Source organism: Sciurus vulgaris (genome assembly GCF_902686455.1).
Source record: "Sciurus vulgaris genome assembly, chromosome: 7".
Taxonomy (NCBI): Eukaryota; Metazoa; Chordata; class Mammalia; order Rodentia; family Sciuridae; genus Sciurus; species Sciurus vulgaris.
In genome coordinates, this window is record NC_136467.1 from 123,654,272 (window position 1) to 123,679,569 (window position 25,298).

The 25,298-nt window shown below is 49.3% G+C and overlaps 5 protein-coding genes and 1 long non-coding RNA gene across 8 annotated transcripts in view; 5 read left to right on the forward strand and 1 right to left on the reverse strand.

The window, feature by feature from the left end:
- The window catches only part of KIFC1 (kinesin family member C1), a 54,893-nt gene extending 53,718 nt beyond the window's left edge, over positions 1-1,175 (reverse strand). The window contains exon 1 of the mRNA XM_079147222.1: positions 1,140-1,175. Within this exon, the coding sequence (XP_079003348.1) occupies position 1,140 (1 nt within the window). The 5' untranslated portion in view covers positions 1,141-1,175. The remainder of the gene's footprint in view (positions 1-1,139) is intronic.
- The window catches only part of LOC306665610, a 42,060-nt gene extending 36,792 nt beyond the window's left edge, over positions 1-5,268 (forward strand). The window contains exon 3 of the long non-coding RNA XR_013765086.1: positions 4,489-5,268. This is a non-coding gene — a long non-coding RNA (uncharacterized lncRNA). The remainder of the gene's footprint in view (positions 1-4,488) is intronic.
- Positions 1,964-2,206, forward strand: SMIM40 (small integral membrane protein 40; the record flags this gene model as incomplete). Its single annotated transcript, XM_079147497.1, has 1 exon — positions 1,964-2,206. One exon carries the CDS (start codon positions 1,964-1,966, stop codon positions 2,204-2,206), a length of 243 nt encoding a protein of 80 aa, XP_079003623.1.
- Positions 5,269-5,402: 134 nt separating the features above from the next.
- On the forward strand, positions 5,403-9,909 carry DAXX (death domain associated protein). Of its 2 annotated transcripts, none has more exons than XM_079147826.1 (8): positions 5,403-5,536; positions 6,416-6,674; positions 6,830-7,661; positions 7,774-7,985; positions 8,141-8,360; positions 8,661-9,138; positions 9,298-9,520; positions 9,678-9,909. In XM_079147826.1, exons 2-8 carry the CDS (start codon positions 6,468-6,470, stop codon positions 9,735-9,737), a joined length of 2,232 nt encoding a protein of 743 aa, XP_079003952.1. In that variant the 5' UTR covers positions 5,403-5,536; positions 6,416-6,467; the 3' UTR covers positions 9,738-9,909. The 2 variants fall into 2 exon arrangements, with proteins under 2 accessions (XP_079003952.1, XP_079003953.1); XM_079147827.1 differs by having other exon boundaries at positions 5,414-5,536; positions 6,419-6,674.
- A 479-nt stretch (positions 9,910-10,388) lies between these two features.
- ZBTB22 (zinc finger and BTB domain containing 22) lies at positions 10,389-13,805 on the forward strand. Of its 2 annotated transcripts, none has more exons than XM_079147832.1 (2): positions 10,389-10,525; positions 11,247-13,805. In XM_079147832.1, exon 2 carries the CDS (start codon positions 11,317-11,319, stop codon positions 13,219-13,221), a length of 1,905 nt encoding a protein of 634 aa, XP_079003958.1. In that variant the 5' UTR covers positions 10,389-10,525; positions 11,247-11,316; the 3' UTR covers positions 13,222-13,805. The 2 variants fall into 2 exon arrangements, with proteins under 2 accessions (XP_079003958.1, XP_079003957.1); XM_079147831.1 differs by lacking the exon at positions 10,389-10,525 and adding an exon at positions 10,550-10,649.
- Positions 13,806-13,943: 138 nt separating this feature from the next.
- On the forward strand, positions 13,944-25,191 carry TAPBP (TAP binding protein). The gene is made up of 8 exons (XM_079147837.1): positions 13,944-14,200; positions 14,357-14,527; positions 14,754-15,014; positions 21,357-21,755; positions 22,110-22,451; positions 22,531-22,620; positions 22,732-22,769; positions 23,845-25,191. Exons 1-8 carry the CDS (start codon positions 14,164-14,166, stop codon positions 23,854-23,856), a joined length of 1,350 nt encoding a protein of 449 aa, XP_079003963.1. The 5' UTR covers positions 13,944-14,163; the 3' UTR covers positions 23,857-25,191.
- Positions 25,192-25,298: the final 107 nt, after the last annotated feature.

Consider the following 25,298-nt stretch of genomic DNA (forward strand, 5'->3'; position numbering starts at 1 on the left):
TTGGAATTTGAAAATACTGTAAATTGAAAATATACCTAACCAGTTGGGCAGGGTGGCATACACTGGTAATCACATCTACTTGGGAAACCAAGGCAGGAGGATCACAAGTTTGAGGTCAGCCTCAGCAACTTAACAAAACCCTATCTTAAAATAAAAATTAAAAAAGAGCTGAGGTGGTGCATGCCTGTAATCCCATTGATTCAGGAGGCTAAGACAGGAGGATTGAGAATTCAAAGCCAGCCTCAGCAATTTACGAAGGCGCTAAGCAACTCAATGAGACCCTTTCTCTAAATAAAATATAAAGAAGTAAAATACAAAAAAGTGCAGGAAGGAAGGAAGGAAGGAAGGAAGGAAGGAAGGAAGGAAGGAAGGAAAAAGAAAAGAAAGAAGAAGGAAAGAAAAGAAAAGAAAAACACCTAATTTGCCAAATGCCATAGCTTAACAAAACAGTACACTGTAGTGTACCTATTACCCTTGGGATCATGTGGGTGACTGGCTTTGAATTTGTTATTCTCCTGCCTCGGCTCCCGAGTTGCTGGGATTACAGTCATGCGCCATGGTGACCAGCTATTGGGCGTCTTTTAATTCAATTCTAACACTAACTACTTGGAGTTAGATCCTATAGGGTGACGGCTCAGTCCCACAAGACTGCGCCCCCACCCCCTGCAGAACCAATGGAAAGTTAGTGCAGTATCACCAATACTTCTGACCCACCAGCTACAAACCCAGGTTCCCACAATCCTCTCCTTGGGTTCAATTAATTCGCTAGAGCAGCTCACAGGATTAAGGACACCCGTTTCTTGGTTTATTACAAAGTATTATAATACAGACAGATAGCCGCACGAAAAGGTGCACAGGGCGAGGTCTGGAAAGGAGCAGAGACAGGGAGCTTCTGTCCCTGTGAAGTTGGGAACGACAATTCTCCATCCCGAAAACTCATCAAATCGTGTTGTCTCAAGGGTTTTTATAGAGCTCGATCTCCAGCCCCGCTCCCTTCCCTGAAATCGGTGGTTGGGACTGAAAGTTTCAATCCTCTAATCCTTGAACCTTGGTCTCTCCGGAGACCAGACTCCTCAGGCTAACTAGGAGTCCCACTAAGTCACCTCACTAGCATATACTCAGGTACCCCAACAACTTACTTCCTTCAGGCTTTCCCCACCAGCGACCGCTCGGATCACAGGGCTCCGCAGGCAAAAATCTCAGTCCTTCTTATAAATTTCCCAATAATCGAGTCCCAAACACACACCCTCGCCCCGCTGACCAATCACAGTCTTTCTTATTTTCCCTTGGGCTCAGGCAGTCCAATTATAATCCTCCCCGAGGACCGCGGGGAACAAGAATTAGGGAATATGCTCGGTTTTAAAAGTCCCACCCTCGGCCACTCGCAGAACCGGGGAGAATTACGCCTGCGCGAACTGGAGACGCCCCCCCTCCCCCCCCGCCCGACTCGGCGCCCTCACGGCCTGGAATCCCCACCCAGTGGCTTAGCAGGGACCACCCAACCCCGCGAGTACCGGCCAGAAAGCCGGAAGCGGCTGTAGCTCCTTGACTCTTCAGTCAAGTTAGCTAGTATGCTAGCTTACACTAGCATACTAGGTCATCTTGCTCACTGTAGGTGACCGAGACTGACCCTTGAGCCTAGACTCAGAATGATGGACAGTTGCACTTAATGTCTCTATGTTGGTCCCTCGGTTTTCAAATCACTGAATTATAATACTACGGTAAAGCTGATCAGAGTTGAGAAATCATTTAGTGTAGTCCTTTCACATGACACTGGATAATTGAAAAATTGCTCCTAAGATTCAGAGATCCTTTTCTCCTTTCTCTCTTGGGTGCTGGAATTAGGGTCAAGACTGGCAGGTGCAGGACTTGCCACAGCCATGTCCTTTAATCCTGACAGTGCTGAGCCAGGGCTTCCATCCCAGGCCCACTGATCTAGCCAGCTGTCAGTACGTGGGTGAGAATGGCAGAGGAGGAAGGTGATGTGGACGAAGGGGATGTGTTCCTGGTATTTGCCCAGGGTCCCTCGCCTCCCCGGGGTCCCCTGCGACGTGCTTTGGACAAGGCCTTCCTTATATTCCTGATCCTCTTCTTGACATTGCTGATGCTGGAGGCTGCTTATAAGCTGCTGTGGATTCTACCTTGGGCAAAATTGGGGGACTGGCTCCTGGGGACACCTCAGAAAGAGGAGGAGTTGGAATTGTGACAACCCTTGCTGTAAACATACTCTTTCCTTGCCACGGAGGTGAGAGGGGAGACAGGAGGGAATTGAGACTGTTGGGGGCTGTGGTGGGGATACTGGATAGCTTAGGTCAGAAGTCTAAAATTTCTGCACCTATAGTCTGGGTAATAATTTTTTAAAAGTATGTACTCCCTCACATATTTTGTAAGACTTTTAAATCGACATGAGATGAGTATACATATTCCTAAGGAACACTATGCTATTTTGACCCATTTATATGATGTGCAATGATCAAATCTGGGTAATTATCACATTCATCACTTCAAATATTTTTCATTTTTTATTGGGAGCATTCAAAGTCCTCTCTTCTAGCTATTTTGAAACATACAATAAATTAATAACTATTGTCACCCTATTATGCTCCAGAACACTAGAACTTAATGATCCTCTTTTTTTGTAACTGTGAACCAATCCTCTCTATCCCCCTATTCCCTTCCAAGTCTCTGGTAACCACTAGTCTATTCTCTGCTTCTATGAGATCAACTTTTTTAGCTTCCACATGAGAACATGTAATATTCGTCTTTCTGTGTTTGACTTATTTCACTTAACATAATGTCCTCCAGGTTCATCCACATTGCCAAAAATAACAGGATTTCATTCCTCTTTATGGCTCAACTCCCTCTCTCTCTCTCTCTCTCTCTCTCTCTCTATATATATATATATATATATATTTATTTATTTATTTATTTATTTATCTATCTATCTATATGGCTTTAAAAAATCTATTAATCCATTCATGGATACATGTTGATTCCAAATCTCGGTTTGTATATTCTGGAAATTAATCCCTTGATGAATAGTTTTGCAAATATTTTCTGCTGTTCTACACGCTGTTCTGCATCCAACTCTGTTGGATGTTTCCTTTGCTGTGCTGGAGACTTCATGTATTTCAAAGTAGGCATCTAAAATTTTTCATTATCAATTAAAATTCTTTCAGGTATGTAGTTCCTGGTACATTGAAAACATTCATGTTTTAAGATAAGACATAATCGCCATTTTGAAAGTCCAGGGGAATTCAAATACCATAGCAACTTGGTACCTACCACCACCTATTTAAAATAATCTCTTATGAATTGGGGCTCATTCCTTTCTTTCATAAACTTTTCTTCTTGAACTCCTATTACCATTCCACTTCTTGACAATGGTATATTTTTATACTTGAAAGTTTTTTGTGCTGGGGATTGAACCAGTGGCCTTGCACATGCTAAGTAGGGACTCTACTGCTTAGCCCCTGTATGTTTTTATACTGACCAATCATATCTCCTTGTATATACAAATATATTAAGAAAACTCTTTGTTGTGATTGTAGGACTCTAGTTAAAAATTTTTGTTATCATTACAATTATAAGAAAATAATCCACAGGGCCCAGTGGCACAGGCCTGTAATCCCAGCAGCTCTGGAGGCTGAGGCAGGAGGATTATCAGTTCAAGGTCAGCCTCAGCAACTTAGCGAGGTCCTAAGCAACTCAGTGAGACCCTGCCTCTAAATAAAATATTAAAAAGGGCTGGAGATGTGGCTTCGTGGTTAAGCACCCCTTGGTTCAATCTCAGGTACAAAAAAAAAAAAAAAGACTAAATAGCATAAAATATGCAAATTTTTATACTTATTAAAGCGAAATTTTAACAAGATATGAGGTAGTGTTCATAGTGCTTTGATGAAGGTAATAGGTTACATGCCTCTTTATCTAAGAACTAAGATTGACCCAGGGGATTTCATAGTTCGGAACTACATCTTTTTTTTTTTTTCTTTTTAAGAGGAAGAAGGTCCAGAGTGACCAGGAAGGGGAAATGGGGGGTGGGGGAGGGAATCTAAAGTCTACGTTTATTCAGGAAGACCAGTTTTGGGAAAGTCGAGGATCTGGAAATTAAATTCTTTATATCTCAAGTTCTGGTACCTTTGGGAAGGTTTTCTTGTTCCCCTGTTTGAAGGATGTAGGTCTAGACAACGTAGAGAAGTGATGTGGGATTCTTTAATTGAAGGAAGACTTTGAGGTTCTAGGACTGTTGAGAGCGACGGGAACGTAAGGGCTTCTGCGGTCCTAAAAATTGGCAAGATGCCCACCACTTGTGGATTGCGGAAGGATGAAGAGGTGTGACTCTCAGTGACTGGGACCATCTTAACCTTTCTGGTTTCCTCATCTGCTCACCTCTCGACCCAGCCTTGCCTCCAGGAGCCCCTTCAGCCTTCCTAACCGGGGCGAGGCGGGCGTCACAGTCGATTTCTTCCCCCTTCGTTCTTTCCTCAGCTCTCGCAGAAGAGGAGGAGACTAGACCTGCGGTATTTTATGAGCCTCATTCCGGCTCCCAGCTCTCATGGCGGCAGTTTGCACGAGTTCTTCTCAAAGCCCTAGCCCCTTCATCGCCCGCCCTCGGGCCCTGGACCTCCACGACAAAGCAGGGTCTTGGTCCGCACCGCCGGTCCTTCAGGACCCTCTTACTTCAGAAGAGAGCCACTCGGGCCCCACCAGCTTGGTTGGTCTGTAGTTCTGTGGTGGAGCTTGAACAGCAAATCAACAGTAGCAATAATAACCACAACCCCTTTGTACAGCGCGTTGTGCTCTTTGTATGTATGTTATGATTTCTCGATTGGAGACGCAGCATCTGGCAGCGGAGATAGCTGCTGGACAGCGGCAAGGAGCGCGCTGCCCTTGTAAGGAAGGGGCAGGCGCAGTCGATTAAGCCGAGGAAACGGGTCCTTGCGAAGATAGGAAAGCGGGGCCGGAAGGCTTGCCAACAGCCCAGCGGAAGGAAAAGGTTTTATTTCCCACTTTAAACACTCCAGACCTTCTAGGAAATGCTAAACAGCCTTAGAGAGCCCAATTCTTTATCCACTTTGCTCCGTCCTCCTCCCCTCCGTGGAAAAGTGGTTTAGTTCTCCCTGCACGCGACTCGCCGGCGGTTGGGCCCGAGACCAGGAAGTTTCTGATTGGCCAAGTCGCAGAAGCACCGAGTGAAAAGAGCTTCTAGGCTGCGGGCCCGAGTCCCCACGAAGCCAGTGCCGTACGGCAAAATGGCGGCCCCCAGGTACTTTGGGACGCTCTGAGGGGACAAGCCCCGCCCCATGCAGGTTAAGGGGAAGGGAATCGTAGACTATGTGGGCGGGTCTACAGCCACTTCCGGCCACAGGAAGTTTGAATTCCGTACAATATGGCCGCGCTTAGTTGCATGTAGGCGGAAACTCTGCGGCTTCCGGTCCGTAGTGGGGCCTGCGGTGGGAGGGGGAAGGAAGGCGGAGGGAACCATGCGAGGTTCTGAGATCAGTGGCGAGGGTCGCCTGGAGAGACCGTTTTTGAGGTGGGGGCCTGACCGTGCGGGGAGTGAAGGCAGGGGCGGGGATATCGAGGGAGAGGTATTGGGGAAACCTGGGTGCTGAGTCTGAGGGGCAAGCTATAGTACCTTCCTGTCCCTGAAGGGGAGTGGGGCGGCCGGGGGCCGAACTGGGGGAGGGGTACTTGGCGGGAAGCTCTTATACCGGCCCGGCCCGACCCAGTTTTGGGGTGCGAGAGGAATCAGTAGAGTCTGGGGGCGGGGTGCTCACAATCGGTTACAAGTCAGAGAGAATGGGGGAAATTAGGGTGGGGTGAGAGGGAGGGGATTTGGTGAAAAATTTTCAGCCTAACGCTCCTGAGAGGAGCCCATTAGAAGGTGAAACATGAAGATAATTCAAGAAGGGGAAAGGAGAATGGGTTATTGGGTGGGACCTCGTTCACTCAGTCTAGAAGTTGGGGTGACCCTTCGGGATGGGGTTTGGGTTTGTCTTGTTTGAGGCAGAGGAGGGTAAACACATGAGATGGCACTAACAGGACGGGTGTGTTACCTGTGGACGCGGGTGTCAGGGAAATCTGTGATGCAGCGTAGGAGGTGGTACTAGAATTGGAGTAAGAACCAACTTGCCAACTATGAGAAAGTGGGGGAATGGAACTGAAAGACCGGAAATTGACATGAGGGGTGGAGCTGGGGGTGGGGCCTTAAGGTTTCGGAGAGGTTTGCCCCCTCACATATGAAGGGCTTGAGAAGCAAAGAGAACTAGTAGTTGCCGAAGACAGGCAGTGAGGACACCGTTGGTCAGGGCTAGGTGGTACTGAAACCTAAGGTGATTGGGAAATGTGTGAGCTGAAGGGATGGGGCTGTCTATGCTGGAGGGACTCTTTCTGAGGCCCCATCCCCTTCCAGCAGGAATTCTGAAATCCCCAACACTTCCTCCCTCCTGGGGATTTGATCCCCCATGGCCACCGCTAACAGCATCATTGTGCTGGACGATGATGATGAAGATGAAGCAGCTGCTCAGCCAGGGCCCTCCCACCCACTCCCCAATCCGGCCTCACCCCGGCCAGAAGCCCCTGGCTCCTCTGAGCCCCATGGGGCCGGAGGAAGCAGTAGTTCGGGCGGCAAGAAATGCTACAAGTTGGAGAATGAGAAGCTGTTTGAAGAGGTGAGCTTTAGGGGAGAAGATTCTTGTGCCCCAGGGAGGGGGATGGCTGAGTGGCTCTCCTGTCCTGTCTAACCCACTAACCCCACCTTGCCTTCTTTCTCTCAACCCCCCTCCCTTGTTTCTTTCCCCTTCCCTTCTTTCCTTGAATACTCCAGTTCCTTGAACTGTGTAAGACACAGACTTCGGACCACCCTGAGGTGGTCCCATTCCTCTATAACCGGCAGCAGCGTGCTCACTCTCTGTTTTTGGCTTCGGCGGAGTTCTGCAACATCCTCTCTAGGGTCTTGTCTCGAGCCCGGAACCGACCAGCTAAGCTCTATGTCTACATCAATGAGCTCTGCACTGTTCTCAAGGCCCACTCAGCCAAGAAGAAGCTGAACCTGGCCCCTGCTGCCACCACTTCCAGTGAGCCATCTGGGAATAACCCTCCCACAGACCCCTCCTCAGACCCCACAAATGCTGAAACTACTGCCTCTGAGGCCCCAAGGACCCGTGGTTCCCGGCGGCAGATCCAGCGCTTAGAGCAGCTGCTGGCACTCTACGTTGCAGAGATCCGTCGACTGCAGGAGAAGGAGTTGGATCTTTCAGAATTGGATGACCCAGACTCCACATATCTGCAGGAGGCCCGGTTGAAGCGTAAACTGATCCGCCTCTTTGGGCGTCTGTGTGAGCTGAAGGACTGCTCTTCATTGACAGGTCGTGTCATAGAGCAGCGCATCCCCTACCGTGGTACTCGCTACCCAGAGGTTAATAGGCGCATTGAGCGGCTCATCAACAAGCCAGGGCCTGATACCTTCCCTGACTATGGAGATGTGTTGAGGGCTGTAGAGAAGGCAGCTACTCGGCACAGTCTTGGCCTTCCTCGACAGCAGCTCCAGCTCATGGCTCAGGATGCCTTCCGAGATGTGGGTGTCAGGTTACAGGAGCGACGCCACCTCGATCTCATCTACAACTTTGGCTGCCATCTCACAGATGACTATAGGCCAGGTAGGGGGTTAGTGGGATGCTCATCAGTGATCCTTTAGTGGCAGAGGGGGCATCTCCCTAATTCCGTCTAGGGTTTGGGCCAAGTGCTCTGACTTTATATCTTCCCACATAGGCATTGACCCTGCACTATCAGATCCTGCACTGGCCCGGCGCCTTCGGGAAAACCGAAGCTTGGCCTTGAGCCGGCTGGATGAGGTCATTTCCAAATATGCAATGATGCAAGACAAAAGTGAGGAGGGCGAGAGACAGAGGAGAAGAGCCCGGCTTCCCCAAGGCACTTCTTCCCACTCTGCAGAACCCCCCAAAGCCTTGGATTCTGGTGAGGTGTGGAAGGGATATACCCTTCAGAGAGACCTTGTCCTCCCCCTACTGTAACCACCAGGGATTCCAGGGTGACCAAGGGGGAGTGTGCATAAGGAATGCAAGAACTAAACCCTCTGGGGTAAGGGGCTTCTTAGAGAAACTGCTTTTTCCCCCAGGGTCCTAGCGGAATGGCATCTCAGAAGTGCCCTACTACCTCCAAGGCTGAGACAGATGATGAAGAAGATGAGGAAACTGATGATGATGAGGAGGAGGAGGAAGAGGAAGAGGAGGAGGAGGCCACAGATTCTGAAGAAGAGGAGGATCTAGAACAGATACAGGAAGGTCAGGGGGATGATGAAGAGGAGGAGGAGGAAGGAGAGGAGGAGGAGAAAGAAGGTATGTTAGAGAAACATCCTCCTTGTAAGTTCTGCTCTTTTAAAAAAAATTTTGTTTAGATGTCGATAGATCTTTATTTTATTCATTTATTTTTATATGGTGCTGAGAATCAAATCCAGTGCCTCACATGCCAGGCAAGCACTCTACCACTGAGTCACAACGCAGCCCAAGTTCTACTCTTTTGGACATGAGCCACCTGTTGAGATTCTTTTCCTTTCTCTTCTTACTCCCTAATTTCTTTTCAGCAGTATTTCCCTCCTAGTCCTCACACCACTCCTCCCTTCTTTTTTTCTTTCTCAGGTAAGGATGGAGACAAGAGCCCCATGTCCCCACCACTTATCTCCAATGAAAAGAACCTGGAATCTGGCAAAGAGATCAGCAGATCTTCAGGGGAGCAGCAAAACAAAGGACTCACAGTGTCACCAGCTTCACTGTTGGAAGAACCTCTGCCCCCCTCCAGCATAGATGCTGAAAGCAATGGAGAACAGCTTGAAGAGTTGCCCCTGGAGGAAGAGAGCCCTATGTCTCAGCTCTTTGAGCTAGAGATTGAAGCATTGCCCGTGGATACTACCCCTTCCCCTGAAGAGAGGGACATTTCCTCATCCAGGAGGCAGTCAGAGGATCCCCTCACCACTGTCTTGGAGAATGGGGCAGCCATGGTCACCTCCACATCCTTCAATGGAGGTGTCTCTCCTCATATCTGGGGAGATTCCAGTCCCCCCTGCAAGAAATCTCGGAAGGAGAGGAAGCAGAAAGGATCAGGACCATTAGAGAACAGGTAAAAACAACAGGAGGAAGAAGAGAGAAGTCCAGGAGGGATTGTAGGGGGCTTTCTTGAGAGAAATACTGGGGGACTGAGTCTGTTGGGAGAGCCTGGACACTCTCCTTCCAGGCTTAGGTTCTCATACTCCTCCATGCATTTATGTTTTGTCTTCAGCTTTGTAGAACAGCAAAAGGCAGTGCATGAGAAGAATGGGAAGAAGATATATACCCTGCCCAGCCCACCTTCCCCCTTGGCTTCCACAGTCCCAGTTGCTGATTCCTCCACAAGGGTGGACTCTCCCAGTCATGGCCTGGTGACCAGTTCCCTCTGTAGCCCTTCTCCAGCCCGGTTGCCCCAAGTTCCCCAATTACAACCTCCCCGGCCTGGCACTTACAAGGTAAGAGGGGGAGGCTGTTTTTCCCATTTCAGTCCTCTGAATATGGCACCTGCCACATCTCTTTCCTTTTTCCCATTCTACTTTTTAATCTTAAGTCTTCCCTCATAGTTCTTCTCCCCTGGTACTCTAGACTTTTCTGTCTCTCACTTCCCTGCAGATGAGTGTGGCCACACAGTGTGATCCAGAGGAGATCATCATACTCTCAGACTCTGATTAGCTGCCTCCTTCTCTCCCTGCCTCTAAAATGTTTTGGGATGGCATTTGGAGGATGGTGGGAAGCAGATGACGGAGGAAGGGACAGACTGAGCTAATCCCTTTTTGGTGGTGATTCTTTTAAACAAAGCTTAAGTTTTACACAAAAACATTAATAAAGTTCTTTTCTTATTGTATTCCTGCCTTTTCCTTGTCTTTCTGTTTTCATAACTTGGTATCAGCTGCCCCTTGGCTTAGGGTTAGCCCAGGACCCCAAGTAGTGCAGGATGTGCCCATTATAGCCTGACCCTTGTACACTCTCTTGAGGCTTCCTTGCACTCAGGCCTTCCTGGTGCACTCCACTTGGCACTTAAAAAAATAAAAGTGCTTCAGCCTCCTTAACGCGCTGTACTTTCTCACTTCCAAGCAGTAGGAGGGAAAAGGCCAATCAGAGGCCTGACACAAGGTTACTTGGCCAATCCAGGCCCGGAGAAAGGGGGCGGGGCTTCAACGAGACTGTCAGAAGCTGGGACCAGGGTTAGTAGATCCCACAGTCCCGCTAATGGCCAACAGCTAGGGGGCGGAGCCAGGAGCGAAGACCAGGACCCATCGCCAACGGGAAGAGGCAGGCTCATAGAATTAAAGGGGAATGAAGGATTCGGCTAAACCAAGTCCTGGGTCTTCAACGGAAGAGGGAACCAAGTACCTTTAAGGTGTAATGCGGCGATGGTTCTCTAAAGGAGAAGTGGCTGAGTCGGCCGAGTATTGCCCAGCGGCACGGGCGGGTGCCCGCCTGTGCCTTTAAAGTTCGAGGTGCGGGGGGCGGAGCGGAGGCGGAGGGCGGAGGGAGTCGGCGCAAGATGGCGGCGGGAGGGGCCCAGGCTGCAGCTCTGGCCGCCGAGTGAGGGGCGGGGGGGGCCCGGGGGCGCGCGGCCCGGTAAGCGGGGGCGCGCGGGGTTGGGGGGCGCCTTCCGGGTGGGAGAAAAGGCCGAGGTAGTGCTTGGGGCGGAGCAGGGGGGGCGGGGTCCGATGTGGGCGGGGGTAGGCAAGGGGCGGGGTCGAAGGAGCCTGTGGGGGCGGAGCACGGGGAGGGTCTTGAAAGGGGCGGGGCTAGTGATGCGCTGGGGCGAAAGGGGCGTGGTCTGCCAGAGATCTGGGGTCAGAGCCCCAAAAGATGGAACCAAGGGTGGTTTTCAGTAGAGGAGCAGACCTGACCCCCCACTCAAGCAAAGGGTGCAAAACACCAAAAAGGTGGATTTTTGGAAAGTCAGGCTCTGAGGCAAATGGGAAATAGGGTATAATTCCAATGTGAAGCTACCCCACTCCCTAAGAGTGCAGGTGCTGCCATTTACTGGGTGTGTGGCCTTAGATAATCTCTTAATCTTCCTGAGCCTTAGTTTCCTCATCTGTCAAATGGGGTTAAGAGGTATACCTAACCCAGTATTATGAGAAGTTGCTTATAAGACCAGCATGAACATGTTTTTAAACTGCAGTGGGCTGTGTCTTTATAAAATGTTATTTCTTTTTTCCCCAGAGACCCCCCCGGCCGCCCTCCTTCTTCCTTTGTTCCAGTGGCTGGGGGGGGTATCCCCTCCCTCCACAACATGGAGCCATCTCCTCTATCACCCAGTGGGGCAGCACTCCCCCTGCCTATATCGCTGGCTCCACCCCCACTGCCCCTGCCAGCAGCTGCAGTGGTACACGTGTCCTTCCCTGAGGTGACCAGTGCCCTTCTGGAGTCCCTTAATCAGCAGCGGCTTCAGGGCCAGCTCTGTGATGTATCCATCCGAGTGCAAGGCCGGGAGTTTCGGGCTCATCGAGCTGTCTTGGCTGCCTCTTCTCCTTACTTCCACGACCAGGTCTTACTCAAGGGCATGACTTCCATCTCACTGCCCAGCGTCATGGACCCAGGTGCCTTTGAGACTGTCCTGGCCTCTGCTTACACTGGCCGTCTCAGCATGGCTGCTGCTGACATTGTCAACTTCCTCACTGTGGGGTCTGTGCTCCAGATGTGGCACATTGTGGACAAGTGCACTGAACTCCTCCGAGAGGGCCGAGCCTCAGCCACCACCACCACCATCAGTACAGCTGCAGCTACTTCTGTCACTGTCCCTGGTGCTGGGGCCCCATCAGGGAGTGGGAGTACTGTGGCCCCTACCACCACGGGTTCTGTGCGCTCCCATACCTCTAGCCGGGCCAGTGAGAATCAGTCTCCTAGCAGCAGCAACTACTTCAGTCCCCGGGAGTCCACTGATTTCTCATCTTCCACTCAAGAGGCGTTTGCAGCTTCTGCAGTGGGCAGTGGGGAGCGACGAGGAGGTGGCCCTGTATTCCCAGCCCCTGTAGTTGGCAGTGGGGGTGCTACCTCTGGGAAGCTGCTGCTGGAGGCAGATGAGCTGTGTGATGATGGCGGAGATGGGAGGGGGGCTGTGGTCCCTGGGGCTGGGCTTCGGCGACCCACCTACACACCTGCCAGTGTCATGCCACAGAAACACTGGGTATATGTAAAACGGGGTGGAAATTGCCCTGCATCAGCACCCCTGGTTCCCCAGGACCCAGATCTAGAGGAGGAGGAGGAAGAGGAAGACCTGGTGTTGACCTGTGAGGATGATGAAGATGAAGAGCTGGGGGGTGGCTCTGGGGTTCCAGCTGGGGGAGGGCCTGAGGCTACTCTCAGTATCAGTGATGTCCGAACCCTAACTGAGCCCGCAGACAAGGGCGAGGAGCAGGTCAACTTCTGTGAGTCCTCTAATGACTTTGGCCCGTATGAGGGTGGGGGTTCTGGGGCAGGGCTTGATGACTCAGGGGGACCCACCCCCTCCTCCTATGCCCCCTCCCATCCCCCAAGACCCCTCCTTCCCTTGGACATGCAGGGCAACCAGATTTTGGTCTTCCCATCATCTTCCTCTTCCTCCTCCTTACAGGCTCCAGGCCAGCCACCAGGGAACCAGGCAGAACATGGGGCTGTCACCCTGGGGGGCGCATCAGGGGGAGGCCTGGGTGTGCCGGGTGGCACTGGTGGAGCCCCTGGAGGGACCAGCAGTGGGGACGGTAATAAGATATTTCTGTGTCACTGCGGGAAGGCCTTCTCCCACAAGAGTATGAGGGACCGGCACGTGAACATGCATCTCAACCTACGGCCGTTTGACTGCCCCGTGTGCAACAAAAAGTTCAAGATGAAACACCACCTGACCGAGCACATGAAGACACATACAGGTCTCAAGCCCTACGAATGCGGTGTCTGTGCCAAGAAGTTCATGTGGCGAGACAGTTTCATGCGTCACCGGGGACACTGTGAGCGCCGGCACCGCATGGGCGGGGGCGGGGCAGGACTTGGACCCGCAGCGCCCACCGGGCCAGCCCTGCTTCCCAAGAGAGAGTCCTCCGGTGCGGGCGGGGGCAGTGGTGATGAGGCGAGTGGTACACCCCCGTCCAGCAGACGTGTCTGGTCCCCATCCACTGTCCACAAGGTGGAGATGGGCTTCAATGGGGGCGGGGGAGCAAACTGAAGGGGCAGGCAACTGGGGTTACTTTGGGGGAAGAAGGAATAGGGAGCTCGTTCCAGGGGCGCCCGGGACCCCGGTTGAACTCCCATCACACCGTCTTCCTTTATCTATTTGGACTTGTATATATTTTGGAGAGGGAACCACGTTGCACCATCGCCAGCCCATTCCATTCTTTAGCCCTTTCTTCCCAAGATATCCCCGGAACTAAGTCGCCTTTCATTCCCCTCTGGTGGGTACTCCGAAGCCCCAGTTCCACATGGAGGGCGAGCGTGGTGGGGGGAAGGAAAGGGGGCGTGTAGAGCATCCTGAATTCACAGGGTCAAGGGTCAGGTTGTTGTAGTCTGTGCCTGAAGTCTGTGTTTGTGTTGTGGGGACGAGGCCTTTGAGCCCCACTGTTGTCCTAGAACCTACCCCTTCCCACAGGATGCGACCCTTGTTTCTATATTCTCTCTCACACACACATCTCCCGGTGGATCCCCACCCAACTTGGTTCTCATTAGGGAGTGGGTGGAGACAAGGAGGGAGTAAGTCGTAGTACAAGCTTTTAATTTTTTAAACAGTGATTAAAATATTTATTGGTCATTTCACTTGGCTTCCCTATACCCCTACGTGTTTGCTGGGGACCTGACATGGTGTGGAAAGCGGGAGCAATAGTTCTCAGGGACGTGGATGGTGTGGGGAAGATACTGGAGGGGAGTTTAGGTTTGGGAAGGGCTTAAGCCCGGCGCTGCTGGTTGGTCCAGGAGGTCGTGGCAGGGTTGAGGCCTCCACTGAGACCTGGAGAGGAAGTAACCGGGAGCCCTGCTTGGCCAGTGGGGGATGCGCTCTCCTTCATGGACTTCACCTAACCAGAGCGGGGACTTTCCCTGCTCCTCCTGTCCTTTGGAGGAAAGCGAAAGTGAAAGGAGGAAGAGAAGGCTTCGGGGCTGAGAAGATCGCAGCGCCATGAAGCCCCCGTCCCTACTCCTCGCTGTGACTTTGGGTGAGCGAACCCCACGACTTCTCGCCTAGGAACAGGGGTGGGGAAGCGGAGAAGGAGGCCCCACCGAGCGTCCGACTACGCGCGCGCGCGCGTGCGTGTGTGTGTGTTGGGTTACCTGACATCAGCCACCCGGTCACTGGCCGTCCTCTCCCCCAGGCCTGGCGACCACCGTCTCCGCAGGACCATCGGCGATCGAGTGTTGGTTCGTGGAGGATGTGGGCGGGGGCGGCCTGGCCAAGAGACCCGCCGCACTGCTTCTGCGCCAGGGACCCGAGGGACCGCCACCCCGGCCAGACCTCGACCCTAAGTTCTACCTCAAAGTGGACGGTGAGTCTTCCGGGACTCGCCCCCACCTCTGTCTACTCTACCGAAACCCCGTTCTCTTTAGAAGGCGCATTGATTCGGGCCTGAGTTTTCCCCTCTAAATGAGTCTGGATTACCTCTAAGCTCCTAGCTACGTACGAGGTAGATTGTTCAATTGGAGTTTACTGAACCCAACCCTTCCAGCCCCGCGCAGGGACTCTACAGCAGCATTTCTTCTCCGCTCTCACAGACCCTACGGGCACCCTGCAGGCTGCCTTCAGGCGGTACCCGCGGGGCGCCCCCGCACCACACTGCGAGATAAGCAGCTACATCCCTCTCCCCGCCTCTGCGAATTGGGCCAGCGGCCTGACCCCGGAGCGGAGCTGCCCGCGGGCCCTAGACGGGGCTTGGCTGACCGTCAGCATGTCCAGCTCGGTCCTCAGCCTCTCCATCCTCTTGCGACTCCAGCCAGAGCCTCAGCAGGAGCCTGTTCTTATCACCGTGGCAACAGGTAGCTGGAGAGGGGAGATTGAGTTAGAGGGGGAGATTCTAAAGGTTCTGATCACTTGTGACTTGGCGACTCTCTGTGTGGACTTAAGGTAGTCATTACTCCACTCACGGTTCAGTTTCCGTTTTGTGTAAAGCGAGGCAGTTCAGCCAGAATTAATCTGTCTTTACCGCTTCTAGCCCTGAACCAGTAAAATAAAAACCACCGGTGGTTTGGGGGAGGGGCTTCATGGTGCTTTGAAGGGCGGGGCTTTGGAGAAGCCGGGTTTCCAGGCACCAAACTTGGGAAATTTTTAAGGTGATGGGGTAGGGAGGAGTTCAGAAGCAGGGATTGTTTTCCTCCGCTCCTCCCAGGTCTGTATCTTGCTAGGCACGTCCATCTTTGCAGTTCATCCTGTTTCAAATACCAGTCTTTGAGCCTCACCTGCTCTCACAAGCCCAATGAGTCTATCAGCAAAGCAGTGTCTGTTGCACCAAAGTGCTTTTACTTTCCCTAAGGCACATTGGTATGCACTATGTATGATTTCCCAAATAGTGGGCTCTGGTGGTCTAAAGGGACGTGGCAGGAGATCACCTACTGCCTGGTGCAGTGCGGTTCGAGTGTCCAGAGGTCAGAGACACCTTGCTGGGCAATGGGGTGCTAAGTCTGAATTGGGGCACATTTGAACTGAATATCTACGAGCTCTTGCTCCTCCTTGTGAGGCCAGGTAGTTAGTTACAGATGGAGTCCTTGGCTTCCCAATCTTGTCACAGCCTGAAGGACAGGTCATCCCCAACCAAGCCCCTGTACTCTCCCTTCCCCTGTACCCTGGTACTCAGGTAGAGAATCACCCACAGACTCCAAAAACCTCAGCTTTGTCAGCACCTCCATTCTTAGTTCCCAGGGCCCACATTGAGCAGGGGCAGAAGAAAACTGCTCTTTGTGGGGACAGTAGCTCTTTCCAGAGGAATATTTCCTAGGGCTGCTGCTTCACTGTGAGATGGCATTGAGAATATTTCTCTTTCTGAGTCTGTTCTTCCACCAGTAAAAGGTGGATACCATTTCCCAGCTGCTTTTCACTTGTGACTATCAAGGGAGGCATTGTGTTAACTTATTCACTGATTGAATAAATATTAACACCAGGAAAAAGGGCTCAGTAGTTCTCAGACCAGGTTGCAAATAACATGTATGTTGGAACTTTCTAAAACATCCCGAAACAACAGGGCATGGAGGTGCACACCTATAATCACAGCAGCTTGGGAGATTGAGGCAGGAGGATCACAAGTTCAAGACAAGCCTCAGCAATTTAGTGAGGCCCTGTCTCAAAAAATAAAAAGGGCTGGGGATGTGGCTCAGTGGTTGAGCATTCCTGAGTCCAATCCCCGGTACCAAAACCCGGGTCCCTCTACAGGACGACTAAATCAATATGTGGATGTGGGGTGGTCCTGAGCACTTTTAAGAGTCACAGAGGTGATCAGGTGTAGATTGTGTTCTCAAAAAGTTTCTCAGATTTGTCATAGATAATCCTAACATAAAGCAGAAAGTGACTTGTATATGGCTGAGGGTGTAACTTAGTGGTGCTTAGTGCCAGTGCTTAGAATGCATTGAAAGCCCTAGGATCTCCAGCACCAGTAAATAAATAAAGGAGGAAGTGACTTGTTTATGTGAAGGAAGTACAAGGCAGAAAGCCCTGGTGTTGCCCAGGCTGGGGGAGATTCTTTGCATCGCACAGATCACTAGGGTAAAAACAGTTAAAGCAAGGTTCTGTGTTGTCTTCCTTGTCAGACATCTCTAATTGATTAGAAACTTAAGAAGATAAAAGCTATTGTTATGATGTAACATTAGAAATGGAATCTCTTTAGGGTCAGAGATCATTGATAATTTATTTTTACTTTTAAAAATTTTTTTGCAAAACTGGGGATTAAGCTCAGAAGTGCTCTACCACTAAACTATATCCTCAGTCTTTTTATTTTTTATTTTGAATAAAATAAAATAAAGTTGCCTACATCGATCTCAAACTTGTGATCCTCCTGCCTCAGCCTCCTAAGTAGCTGAGATTACAGGTGTGGACCACCATGCCAGCTATTCATTATTTATTACAAATACACTTTTCTGGGTTTTGTTTGTTTGTGTCATGTAGTGCTAGAGACCACATGTGCTAGGCAAGTGCTACCACTGAGCTATTACCCCAGTCCTCAAATATATTTTCTTGGCATATTGCCAGTATATAGTATTCAATTCTCACTATTCTTTTATAATATTCTTATGGAAAATGTTAAAGATACACAAAAGGACTGGGGATGTAGATCAGTGGTAAAGTGCTTCCCAAGGCCTTGGGTTTGATCTCCAATACCACAAAAACAAAACAAAATTCCCCATAAAAGTAGAGAAAATAGTTAAATAAATGCCTCTATGTCCATTTCTACCCATTATGTAGTTGTATAGTTATAAAAAATGTAACAAGGCCCTGTGTTCTATTCTGAGCACCACAAAAAAAAAAAATTATCAAATTGTTTCACTTGTCCTCTCTCCTTTTTTTTATTTACCTCAGATGCACTAAGCAAGCTCTCAAACACTCAGCTATAATCCCAGCCTCTTTTTATTTTTTGAACTTTTTTTTTTTTTTTTTTTTTTTTTTTTTTTTTGTGGGGAGTACCAGGGATTGAACTCAGGGGCACTCGATCATTGAGCCACATCCCCACCCCTATTTTGTATTTTATTTAGAAACAGGGTCTCACTGAGCTGCTTAGCTCTCAGTTGCTGTGGCCGGCTTTGAACTCAGCCTCTAGAGCTGCTGGGATTACAGGCTTGCACCACCACACCTGGCTTGAAGTGTTTTAAGGTATATCCAGGCATTATATTATTTTATTTATAAGTATTTTGGAAAGCATCCCTATTAAATTAGGATTTTAAGAAAACTTAACCAAAATATGTTTGTCATACCTAACAAAACAAGTAATAATTCCTTGGTATCCTCTTGAGCCAGGGTGTAGCTTAGTGGTAGAGTAGTTGCCTAGCATGCTCAAGGCTGTGGGTTGGATCTCCAGAACTGCAAAACAAACACCTATTGATTTTGCGGGGGAAGGAAACATGGTCATTTGTTCTGTCGAATTTTCTTCATCCTGAAGTTGGCCAATTTTTTCCTCCTGTGTCATTACCTTGTTCCTTTTTCCTCTATATTTCCTGTAAATGGGTAGATCTAAAGATTTAGGTAGGTTGGTTGGTTGGTTCATTGGTACCTGGGATTGAACCCAGGGGTACTTAACCACTGAGCCACATCCCTATCCCTTTTTTGTGTTTTATTCAGAGACAGGGTCTCACTGAGTTGCTTAGTGCCTTGCTAAGTTGCTGAGGCTGGCTTTGAACTTGTGATCCTACTGCCTCAGCCTCCTGAACCTCTGGGGTTACAGGCAGGTTCCACCACTGCCAGCTATGTTTAATTTTTTTTTCCAGTAATATTTGATAATTAGTTGTTATTCACTTTTTTGCTGTACTGGAAATTGAAGCCAGGGGGCGATCTACTACTGAGCTACATTCCCAGTCCTTTTTCAGTGACTCATTAAAATGCCCAGGTTGGCTAGGAACTTGGGATTTCCCTGACTCAGCCTTTGGTATAGCTGGGAATACAGGACCAGACTGTGAAGCCTGGCTGTGTTTACTTCTGTATTCCTACAAAGTACAGTTTACAGGATGCAGGTCTAAAATTGCTTCCAATAACTTATTAAAGATCACTATTGCAGGGCGTGGTGGGGCACACCTGTAATCTCAGCTACACCAGAGGCTTTAGGCAGGAGGATGGCAAATTTGAGCAATTTAGAGACCTGGTCTCAAACTAAAAAGATAAAAGGAGCTGGGGGTATAGTTCAGTGGCAGAATACTCATGGATTCAATTCCCAGTACCAAAAATAATAAAACAAATAAAAGTCACAATTAACTTGAGGGTTAAACTGTAAAATCTTTAGATATTTATTTACTTTTTTTTTTTTTTCTTTTTTTGCGGTGCTGGGGATTGAACCCAGGGCCTTGTGCATGCAAGACAAGCACTCTACCAACTGAACAATTTCCCCAGCCCCATAGATATTTATTAATCCTGATTTCTTCTTTCCCTTTGGTACCAGGGATTGAACCCAGAGGTGCTTAACCACTGAGCCACATTGCCAGCCCTTTTTGTATTTTATTTAGAGACAGGTCTCACTGAGTTGCTTAGGGCCTCACTAAGTTGCTGAGGATGCTTTGAACTTGTGATCCTCCTGCTTCAGCCTCTCAAGCCACTGGAATGACAGGCATGTGGCACTGCGCCCAGCTAATCCTGATTTTTTTAAAAAAGAAATTCAAAAGTATGTTTCTGGATTTTGATAAACTAAGTAACATTGCATACTTTTTTTTTAACTAAACAATCTCATGAGGTTGAGAAAAGTTTAACTTCATAGGCCTCAGAAACTGATATTAAAAATCAAGAACCAGGTGTGGTGCTGGAACCTATAATTTCAGCTATTTGGGAAGCTGAAGCAGGAAGCTGGCTTGAGTCTATGAGTTCAAGGCATCCTAAGCAACATAGCAAGACCTTGCCTCAAAAATAAATAAGTAGTGCCCAACGTAGTGGCCCTCACCTGTAATGCCAGTGACTGGGGAGGCTGAGACAAGAGGATCACAGATTCAAAGTCAGTCTCAGCAATTTAGCGAGGCTCTAAGCAACTTAGTGAGACCCTGTCTCCAAAAATATAAATAAGTAAATAAAAAGGGCTGGGGATGTAGCTCAGTGGTAGAGTGCCCCTGGATTCAATCCCCAGCACTCCCAAAATGATAAGAAAGATTACTCTACAGGACCCAGACATTTCTAGGAAGAAGTAGCAGTGGGACTGGCCTTGAAGGACATGGAGTAGTACTTAGATGTCTGAGGAAATTAAGAAACACTGACTGGAGATGTGGCTCAGTGTAGAACACTTGCCTAGCATGCTTGAGTCCCCAAGTTTGATCCCCAGCACCACAAAACAAAAGACATTGGAAACTAGAACCTCATAACCAAAGCAAAAAAGATGGTCAACGATTAAAGTTCAGGCACAAGAAAGGTTTTTTTTTTTGGTACCAAGGATTGAATCCAGGGACACTTAACCACTGAGCCAACCATTTTTATTTTTTACTTTGAGACAGGGTCTTGCTTAGTTGCTTAGGGCCTAAATAAATTGCTTAGACTGACTTTGAACTTGTTGATTCTCCTGCCAAAGCCTCCCAAGCTGTTGGAAGTACAGGCAAAGAAAGGGATTCTATGTGACTAGTTTTCAGGATGTGAGAGCAGTCTGGATAGGTGGTTTGGGGGCTGGGTTTTCAAATACCTTGAAGGCTGTGTTGTGTTCTGTAGGTGATAGTGGACCATCACAAACTGTTTTTGCTTTTGAGGCAGAGTCATTTTCCCCAAAAGCCTGTTATTTTCCTTGATTATCACAAAATGTAGTTAAGGATTGGATCATGGGACTAGTGAGGAAAATATAGGTTAAGTGATTTTCTCAACATACCCAGCAAGTCCATGATGAGGATAAAGGTAGTAAAATTAGTAACAGCGAACATTATGGAGTATTTTCTATATGCTAGGCCCTGTTCTAAGGACATTATGTGCATAATCTTATTTATTTCTTCAACAATCGTAGGACATAGGTGTGTTAGTATTACTGCCATGTTGCAAATGAAGAAATCCGAGAGAGAGCAATAAAGTAACTTATCCAAGGTCATATAGCTTGTAAAAAGAAAAGTTCAAAACTGAACCCAGCCTGCATACTGACTTCCTGGTAACTGGGATTTTGAGGTTTTAGGTTTCTTTTTTGAGACAGTGTCTTAATATATTGTTGAGACTGGCCTTAACAAGTCATCCTCCTGCCTTAGCCTCCTGAGTAGCTGGGACTATAGATGTGTGCCAACATGTCCAGCTGGCAATTGGGATTTTTTTGGGGGGAGGGTAGTTACTGGGAATTGAACCTAGAGGTGCTCCAACACAGAGCAACTTCCCCTGCCCTTTTTGAGAGAGGATCTTGCTAAGTTGCCCAGGCTGGCCTGGAACTTGGCAATCCTCCTGCCTCAGCCTCCCAAGTTGCTGTGATTATGGGAGAGCACCACTGTACCAACTGGCAGTTGAAATTTTTAATCAGGCAAGTGACCTGTAGCCACACTGTTTGGCTATGTAGCCACACTGTTTGGCTATCGGGTAAAGGAGACCAGAGAGGAGGCTGTTGTAATTGTCCAGATTTACGCTGAGAAGAACCTGAGTTGGGAACAGATATGAGATCATGGTGAGAATAGCACATAGCATATTATTTTTGGCAATTTGCTTGTCCCTCATGTCTCCTCTCCTCCCCCTCACAATGTCTTCCCCAGTGGTGCTGACTGTTCTCACCCACACCCCTGCCCCTCGAATCCGACTGGGACAAGATGCTATGCTGGACTTGAGCTTCACCTACATGCCCCCCACCCTCGAGGCTACTGCAACTCTGGCCCCAAGTCCCCCTCCCTTTGGGCTAGAGTGGCGACGACAGCATCTGGGTAAGGGGCACCTGCTCCTGGCTGCAACTCCTGGGCTGCGTGGGCAGATGCCAGCAGCCCGAGAGGGGGCAGTGGCATTTGCTGCTTGGGATGATGATGATCTATGGGGTCCCTGGACCGGGAATGGGACCTTCTGGCTGCCTGCAGTGCGACCTTTTCAGGAGGGCACCTATCTGGCCACTATACACCTGCCATACCTGCAAGGACAGGTCTCCCTGGAGCTTACTGTGCACAGTGAGTGGGGACAGAGGTCTCAGGGGGTAGAGGGTGGGCACTGGGACTAGGAGGATACTATGATAGAGGGAGGGGTGATGGAGAAGAGGGCCCCTGGGAGTCAGAGAGGTAATAGTATGGGGTGGGAATCCAAGGGGCTTTGAGATAAAGGTTTCTAAATCTGGTGGGAGGTGGAATGGGGGCTCCTGATAATCTGATGGACTTTGGCATGGAGAATCCTGTGAAGCACCCATGGGGACAGTGTGTTCCCCATTCTTGGAGAATGCCCCTGCAATTTTTGGGGAAACTGGAAAGTATGCTGAGGAAGGACAGGATGGATTGACTTCTCATGTTTGTTTCCTACTCTTTCCCCAGAGCCCCCCAAAGTGTCCCTGTTGCCAGCACCCCTTGTATGGGCTGCCCCAGGGGAGGCACCTCCAGAGTTGTTGTGCCTAGTGTCCCACTTCTACCCTTCCGAGGGTCTGGAGGTAGAGTGGGAGCTCCGGAGTGGCCCAGAGGGTGGCTCTCAGAAGGCTGAGGGGCAGAGGTGGCTCTCCTCTCTGCGCCACCATTCAGATGGCTCTGTCAGTCTCTCTGGACACCTGCAGCTGCCCCCAATCACTGCTGAGCAGCATGGGGCTCAGTACATCTGTCGTGTCCACCACTCCAGCCTGCCTGCCTCGGGGTGCAGTGCTGAGGTCACTATGGAGGTGGCAGGTAAGATGTAGGGATGCTATGGGGCCCAGGTGATGCCTTGGAAGAAATGAAGCTCACTCTCCTGCCTTCCATCTGCCAGGTTTCTCTGGGCCCTCCCTTGAGGATGGTGTAGGTCTCTTCCTGTCTGCCTTTCTCCTCCTGGGACTCATCAAGGTGCTGGGCTGGGTCGGTGAGTGTGACATCCTCCCTACCACGGGAAGGGCAGATGCCAGACATGATTCCTCTGCCCTCCTCCTCTATATTTCCCACATTCCCAACCCCTCTTAATCTTTCTCCACAGCTGTCTACTTGACCATTCACAAGGATTCCAAGGAGAAGGTAAACAGTGCTCCATTTCCCCTTATCTTCCCATTCTTCTTCCCAACTCATCACCCATGGAGGGAGGCTGCTGCTGTGGTGGGTAGAATCAGATCTGGGTTAAATCCTGCCCAACATCCTAACTGTAGGGCCCCTTGAACATGCTTAAACTGCATGTTTCCTTGGGTGTCATGATTTTTAAAAAATTACTTAGGCAATGCTGTCCAATATGTAATGCTGTCCATTATATAATGCAGGCCACATATGAATATTTGAATAATCTACTAGTCACACTAAAAAAGTGAAAAGAAGCTGAGTATGGTGATGCACATCTGTAGTCCCAGATACTAGGGAGACTGAGGTATGAGGGTTACAAATTCCAGGCCAGCCTAGGCAACTTAGACTGTGTCTCAAAATAAATATAAAAGGTGGGTATAGCTCAGGGGTAGAGTGCCTGCCTAGCATGTGTGTAGGCCTGAGTTCAATTCCCAGTATCAGGGTAAAAAAAAAAAGTACAATTAATTTGATGCTTTAATCAAATTCAAAAGTTACTTTAACATATAAACAATATAAGAAATTATAGGGCTGGGGTGTGGTTCTGGGTTTAATCAAAAGTATGTAGTCTTTTTTCTATCCTAAGTCTTCACAAGCAGGTGTTGACTTTACACGATCAGCATATCTCAATTCACACTAGCCACATTTCAAATGCTTAGTAGCCACATGTAGCTACTACATTGGTGGTACCATTGACTATCAAAATGGTGGCTACAGGGCTGGGGCTGTAGCTCAGTGGTAGAGCGCTTGCCTAGCATGTGTGAGGCCTTTGGTTCAATCCTCAGCACCATATAAAAAAATAAATAGAATAAAGGTGAAAAAAATTCTTAAAAATGGTGGCTACCACATTGCACAGAGGAGCCTCAGAAGACTGTTAAGAGATAGCAGATCTGTTAGAAGATGCAGGAGACAAAGCACTCAGTGCAGTAAGTGGCAGGCAGAGAATGTTAGCCCCACTTCCCAACCTCTGGACTGACCATGAGCAAGCACCTCACCCCACCTTCTGAAACCCCAAATTCCTCACTTCCTTATTTTCTTCCAGAAAACCCAGTGAAGGCACTCAGCACCACTCTGTGGAAGCCAACATCATCTCTGACTCAAGCTATTACATTAGCTCTCCCAAACAGTACCCCACCACCTGCTCCTACTCTCTCAAAACTTCCTCCACTGAATGGCTAGAATTTTATTTTTTAAAAAACAAATCTTATTACATTCACCTTCTTAAAGATCTTGAGCAGTGGTTCTCAAAATTTTTGGTATCAGGACTTCTTAAAAATTATCAAGGGCTGGGGATACTGCTCAGTGCTTGCCTGTCAAGCACAAGGCCCCGGGTTCAAACCCCAGGAAAAAAAAAATTATCAATGCCAGGCCTCGTGGCACATGCCTGTGATTCCAGTGACTTGGGAGGCTGAGTCAGGAGGAACACAGGTTGGAGGTCAGCCTCAGCAATTTAGTGAGGCCCTAAGCAACTTAGTGAAACCCTGTCTCAAAAAGGGATAGGAATGTAGCTCTGTGGTCAAGTGCCCTGGGCTCAATCCCCAGGACCAAAAACCAAAGACCCTCAAAAGCTTTTGTTATCTGGGTTATAACTATTGATATTTATTGTACTAAAACCTAAAATAGAAAAATTTAAAACATGGCAATACACAAATACATTCTATTAGTTTTGGAAGCCATGGTGTCAACACAAATCATGTAGCTTCTGGAAAAACCCACGCATACATTCTAGAAAATCATAATGAAAAAGGCAAGTAACATTTTAGTTATGAAATCTTAATCTCAAATACCCCCCTGAAATTGTCTTGGGGACCTCTGGGACAGAGACCAACCTTGGTGAACCAGTGCTCAGGGGTAAATTCATTCTTCTTGCTCTGTCCTATGTGTCCCTCCATCCTGTCCCAACACTGCCTACCTCTCCAGCACTACCTGGTGCTCCCCAGCCCTCTTCTCAGCGCTCATCAACAGCCGACTACTATTCCTTTCTTCCAATGAACCAAAGGCCTCACACCTGCCTCGGGTCCCAAAGCTCAATTCCCTCTGCCTGGCTCCTTCCCTGGGCCCCAGATTTGGGTCTGCCTCGTCATTCCCCTCAGACAGACGCGTGTCCCTCTTGTGCGGTTCACCACAGCTGTATTTAAGTGATTATGAGAATCGTTAAATGCCCGGCTCCCCTCCCGGACTGTGGGCTCCTCCAGCGCGGCGCGACAAGCCTCTGTCCTCTGCTGTATGACTGGCGCCCACTGGAGGGCGCTCGTTAAACAGCTGCTGGACTTTGAAGGAAGGCAGCGGCGGCGCAGCTTAGGGACCTCCGAGGGGCAGGACGGTCGTCGGCCAGAACCATGGGGGACGGGCTTAGTGTGGGAATAAAGGTGTGTTCCAGTGCTTCCAACCGGGTCTCGCCTTCTATTCCTTTTGAAGCACAGCGACTCTCACAATCATCTCTGGTCTCTTCCAATTACCCCGGCCTCCCAAACGCTTCGGGAATATCCAATCTCC

Bases quoted from the DNA above. Each gene is read 5' to 3' on its own strand.
- DAXX (XM_079147826.1), top strand. From the start codon at position 6,468: ATGGCCACCGCTAACAGCATCATTGTGCTGGACGATGATGATGAAGAT. The intron at 9,139-9,297 runs GTAAAAACAACA...TTTTGTCTTCAG, and splicing joins TCAGGACCATTAGAGAACAG to CTTTGTAGAACAGCAAAAGG. The intron at 9,521-9,677 runs GTAAGAGGGGGA...ACTTCCCTGCAG, and splicing joins CCCGGCCTGGCACTTACAAG to ATGAGTGTGGCCACACAGTG.
- ZBTB22 (XM_079147832.1), top strand. From the start codon at position 11,317: ATGGAGCCATCTCCTCTATCACCCAGTGGGGCAGCACTCCCCCTGCCT.
- TAPBP (XM_079147837.1), top strand. From the start codon at position 14,164: ATGAAGCCCCCGTCCCTACTCCTCGCTGTGACTTTGG. The intron at 14,528-14,753 runs GTGAGTCTTCCG...CCGCTCTCACAG, and splicing joins GTTCTACCTCAAAGTGGACG to ACCCTACGGGCACCCTGCAG. The intron at 15,015-21,356 runs GTAGCTGGAGAG...TGTCTTCCCCAG, and splicing joins TCTTATCACCGTGGCAACAG to TGGTGCTGACTGTTCTCACC.